This window comes from Aegilops tauschii, chromosome 3 (genome assembly GCF_002575655.3).
Source record: "Aegilops tauschii subsp. strangulata cultivar AL8/78 chromosome 3, Aet v6.0, whole genome shotgun sequence".
NCBI lineage: Eukaryota > Viridiplantae > Streptophyta > Magnoliopsida > Poales > Poaceae > Aegilops > Aegilops tauschii.
In genome coordinates this window covers 70,469,183-70,474,743 of record NC_053037.3, presented here as the reverse complement: position 1 = coordinate 70,474,743, position 5,561 = coordinate 70,469,183, and the positions used below count along the sequence as shown (strand labels likewise).

The window sequence follows — 5,561 nt, the reverse complement described above, 5'->3', positions numbered from 1 at the left end:
CTAGTAGAAAGTGGACTAAGTCTTAAGAGAGATAAGCCGGTCTTTATACACTGGCCCTACTTCGAATTCAGTCAGTGGCCAGATGCATTGTAAGCAATTCCAGTCCCAGCTGCTGAGGTGGCGTAGTCAGCCCTACCTAAGTATTGAACAAAACCAACCATTTGTATAATATTATCCTATCTTGCATATTAATTAAGACCACTTATTAGATCAAGGTTGGCATACATAGCATAGGAAGGTGGAGATCTGAAGTAATCTATATGTCCCTCAGCCAGTCATCCATTTCTCTGGATATGAAGTTTACAACATCAAAAAAATGACCCTTTTCATAATGAAATCCATTACATGCCATCCAAAGAACTCTGATCTGGATTACCAGCTTTGGGGTGGAAGGACGGATCGATCGACCAAGCAACAACGATCCCTTTACGATGGTCAAGTGCGAAGGTCCCGATCGGATTGCCGATCTGCCAGTGTTGTTTGACTGATTTTTTTCATCTCAAAACCATTGATGCTGACCTGTCACTGCTCAAGTGATTTTCCTGCATGGTTCTAGGAACCAAAAGAAGACTTTGGGTAGGTCAACGATAGATTCTATGTCTATAATGGAACGTAGGTTCTTTTTAGGAGGAAAGCTTAGAAGGATTCTTTTCAGAGCGTAAGAACCATCGAAGAGCATGGGATTGGTATTGCTGGCAGGGACTTTAAAGTGAGAGCTTGATCACTAAACCCCTGCTGCTTTCGATCATTCCTGCTAAAGCAGTTGGCAATGACTCATTGGAAACTTCTATTGGATCTGGGAGAAGAAGAAATCCAATCAATGGGTAGGTAGTCAATTTCTGGCGAAAGCACAAACCTTTTCTCTTACTTAAGGCGATAAAATCCATTCATTTCGATAATAATCTGTTTGAGATGTGTTTTACCGAGAAGGTATATGGTTTACGGTTCTAAGCCGTTGAGTTCGTGTTTTGGTAGTTGTTGTTTTGAAGGATGGCGGATCCAGAGTTGAAGGATAGCGAGGCATACCAATGCCATGCCAACAAGAGGAACCATCCGGACTTAAAACAGCCGACCTACCCCCTGCCACTTCTTCCTCTAAGTCAAGTTGATAGATTTCTGTACGAGTTTTCAAGTGCCATCTCCAGTCTAAGCGGTTGAGTTCAGTGATTGTATCGAACAAAAGCCCCCTCCCGGGGCAGGTACGCGACTGTCTCTCTTCCAAAGTGTGATCATCTTCTCCAGTCTCCCGTTTCCACCTATTTTAAATGGTCAGCCTGTGCGGCATCAATTGAATTTGAATTCTAAAATAAAGTAGATTTCGGTGAAGGAACCTATTCTCTGGTATCTGCTTCGGCCATCTCATCTGGTTTCGGCCTTCTTTGTGAGCAACTCCTAACTCGCTCGACGGGGTATGATCGCTACTGTTGATAGGTCGATCGGAAAAGAATAAGTTCCAGGACTAAACAGAAAGAAAGTACTCTAACACTTTCTTCGCCATTCTTTTCTATGAGGAGCTCTATTTTGCTAATAAAAATGTAATGCTACCTCCCTACGGCGATTCATAACTAGAAGAACTCGTTGGCACAACCGGACCTTATTAAAGGCCTCGGCCGTCTGATCGACTGAAAGATCTTATCTTGGAGTTCTAGTATGGGTCGTCGGCCCTTTCTCCTCCTCAGTAGGTGCAAACCCTGGTTCTGTAAATGATTATAACTGCCTTGGAGCTAGATAAGCAAACCTTCTTCTGTTTGAGTATGATGGATGTTACACCCACTGCCAGATACAAGCAAAAGCTTTCCAGCTAAGCTAGGAGTCAGAACGAACTCATGAAGCTATCCTTCTTCTTGGATCTCAAGATTCAAATGGAATTTTATCACCCCGGATTTTAGCTTTAATTTCCACTTTATACTTGAGTTAAGCAAGGCACCAGCATGGGAGAGAAGATAGCCCCTCGGGATCGCTTACTAGCCGGCCTGCTTGATTTATTTATGAGGTATCCAGATGGCACTGCACCGGCGAGGGAAAGGGAAGCTGATGAGAGGTAAGGGAAAAGTCCATTTAATGAATAGGTTCACTACAGACTGTACTATCTCTAGACCCCCTCTCTATACTCCCTCATAATATATGGATCCCCCGGATAATATTGATCCTCCAACAGCTGACATATCTTATCTAAACTCCCGGAAACCTGGGCATGGCTTTTTCGAACTTAGTTGATTTCGCAAGAAGCAACTTGAAAAGCACAAAGACTACATCTAAACAAACCTTACGTCTTCGTTCGGCTCATTCTTGCTTATCTCACCCTATTTCCTTACTTTAGCTTAGAAGTAGGCATATGGGAAGTTACACAAAGATGACTTATCGGTTGGCCTAAGCTTACTCGATTCCATTCTTTCCAATATCATATACGCCTAGTGAAATGCATCTATCTCCTCTCCTCCCCTTCTTTCTTTTTATCCATTTTATATACCTAGTCGAAGACTACTTCAGATTATAGGGCGGGCTTTTCTACCCATTGACCGGGACCGATCACTGTGTTTGACCGCTCTTGGTATTCAGACCTTGGACTTTTTCGCTAGGAGCTGATCCATTCTTTAAGAGCTCTATACATAAAGAGAAGGCGTATTCACTTAAAGGACTGTGAAATCTACCCTATGCCCCGAAAAGTCTAGGCACCTAAATAAAGTAAAGATGGGATCCCTGACCAATAGATTAAGCTATCCAATGAGTTAGGAACCTTTTTTCTTCCCCCTTCTCTTCTCCGCTTTGCTCTGTTACTCCTTTTGCAGATGGTTGGTCACCACTCTTAGGCTTTTTGTTCTCTGCTTGTGGTGGGTCTCCAATCTTGATCCGGTGCTGACTTAATAGGGAAACCTACCCAGAAAATGCCCCCTTTTCCGGTCCGGTTAACAAAGCCTGTAAACCAAGAGCGGAACGAAGAGCTAAAACGTCACCTTTACCCTTATCCTATTTCTTTCTTACTTGTAAACCAGACCGCGTCATTCCTTTTTTCTTTCTTTGGTAAGGAAGGGACGGCTATTCCCACAGGTTGATCTTGATAAAATGTGCAGCGGTAAGCAACTAATAATCTCGATGCAGGACTGCCGTTCCCATAGGTTCCTCCTCCAAAACCTTCTTAGGCGAAAAAGACTGGAAGGGCTTATTCCCACTGCTGATTACTGAGAACCTTCTACCGGGAAAGGTTTCCTTCTATGCCTAGTGGTTTTTGAATTGGAAATGGGAAAGGCAGAGAGAATTGACTCAAATTCCACTATGTTATGTATACAATGATCGGGTTGCGTCTGGTATGATCGGGGTGCTTTATCTAAACTAGGCAGGATAACTTGGCTAACTTTCCTACTCTGATAGCATCTCTGAACGGCAGGTACCCTCAACCGCCGTAACAAAGGAATGAATCTATTAAGTGGGAAAGAGCCCTCGTGGCAGCTATATCCGCGAGGATTCCAAGTGTTCTAATTCATCTCGTTACAAACCCACATCAAACATGCAACTGCTTGTCGCATACTCCTGCTACTCCGACCTACGCTTCTCACATCGCATCCTTGGTCCTTAAACGACGGTATATTCTTTTTTCCGGGTTCTATGAGCGTAAATGGAGACACTTCCCCCTTCTTCGACATATGAATATGCCTCGCCTCGAAGATAAAGAAATCCTGAGTAAGGAGAGAGATTCTCCACACGAACGAACGACCCGTCAGGTTCGAACTGACTTAGGTTGGACCAGGACCCACCTATCTCCACCAAGAAGAAATCGCTTTGGTTACGCAGTTCAGTTGGCGATAAAAGCCAACCTAATCTGCGGGCCGGTAGGCCAGCCAACTAACTCTTCAAATGAAGAACTGATTTCCCCACACCTATCTCTATGAAACTTCCTTCATAGTTAGGAGAGGTTTTTTTTAGCTTTTTGTCTCTTTTACCGCAGGAAGTTCTCCAAAAGTATGAAAGGCCGGAGGGCTTTGTACCAACCATTCTAGTGTGGTTGGATTCTGTTCAACAGCCCAAGGACTTTCCGCACATTTTTGGTTCTTTCCACTGCTTGAAGTGATTGCGACAACTACGAAGAAACGACGAATCCCAACTACGGATATATAAGAACCGAAACTGCTCAGAGCATTCCATCCGGCGTAAGCATCTGGATAATCTGGAATGCGACGTGGCATACCCGAAAGCCCTAAGAAATGCATGGGAAAGAAGGTCAGATTAACGCCAAAAAAAGTGATCCAAAAATGGATTTGGCCTAAAGTTTCAGGATATGTCCGACCAAAGATTTTACCCACCCAATAGTAAAATCCAGCAAATAAAGCAAAAACGGCTCCCATAGAAAGTACATAATGGAAATGTGCAACCACATAATAAGTATCTTGTAGAGCAATGTCTAGCCCAGAGTTTGCTAGAACTATTCCAGTGAGCCCTCCTATGGTGAACAAAAAGATGAACCCTACAGCAAATAACATGGGTGTTTTGTATTGTATCGAACCTCCCCACATGGTAGCGATCCAACTAAAGATTTTGATTCCTGTGGGCACAGCTATGATCATGGTAGCTGCGGTGAAGTAGGCACGCGTATCAACGTCTAAGCCCACAGTAAACATATGATGAGCCCAAACTAGAAATCCAAGAACACCTATACTTATCATGGCATAAACCATGCCTAGATACCCGAAGACCGGTTTTCTTGAAAAGGTCGATACGATATGACTAATAATACCAAATCCAGGCAGAATGAGAATATACACCTCTGGATGACCGAAGAACCAAAAGAGATGCTGGTATAATATTGGGTCTCCCCCTCCTGCAGGATCAAAAAAGGTTGTATTAAAGTTTCGATCGGTTAATAACATTGTAATTGCCCCCGCCAGTACCGGAAGTGATAATAAAAGTAGGAATGCTGTCACTAGAACGGACCACACAAAAAGTGGTAATCTATGCATAGTCATTCCAGGTCCACGCATGTTGAAGATAGTTGTTATAAAATTGATAGAACCTAAAATTGATGAAATACCTGATAGATGAAGACTAAAAATTGCTAAATCAACTGCTCCTCCAGAATGGCTGGTAATACCACTTAAGGGCGGATAGACTGTCCACCCAGTGCCGCTGCCCACTTCTACTAAGGCTGAGCTTAATAGGAGCAAGAGACTTGGTGGCAACAACCAGAATGATATATTATTTAATCGTGGAAATGCCATGTCAGGTGCACCTATCAGAATCGGAACAAACCAATTACCAAATCCACCTATCATCGCCGGCATAACCATAAAAAAGATCATTAAAAAAGCATGAGCCGTTATTAAAACATTATAAAGTTGATGATTCCCACCAAGAATTTGATCGCCGGGTCGGGCTAATTCCATACGAATCAGTACGGAGAAGCATGTGCCCATCACTCCTGCAATGGCACCGAAGATGAAATAGAGAGTCCCAATATCCTTGTGGTTAGTAGAGAAGAGCCATCGAACCATATTTGTCATTTTTTATTTGAGAAATGAAAACTTTCCTTATCAAAGAGGGGCCGGGGGGCTGGAAGAGAAAAGAAAGAG

At 43.2% G+C, this 5,561-nt stretch overlaps 1 protein-coding gene across 1 annotated transcript in view; it reads right to left on the bottom strand.

Moving 5' to 3' along the window:
• Positions 1-5,187: 5,187 nt before the first annotated feature.
• LOC141042271 (uncharacterized) overlaps positions 5,188-5,561 on the bottom strand; it is a 2,072-nt gene continuing 1,698 nt past the window's right edge. The window contains exon 1 of the mRNA XM_073510031.1: positions 5,188-5,561. This exon is cut by the window's right edge and continues 1,698 nt beyond it. Coding sequence (XP_073366132.1) covers positions 5,458-5,561 — 104 coding nt within the window. The 3' untranslated portion in view covers positions 5,188-5,457.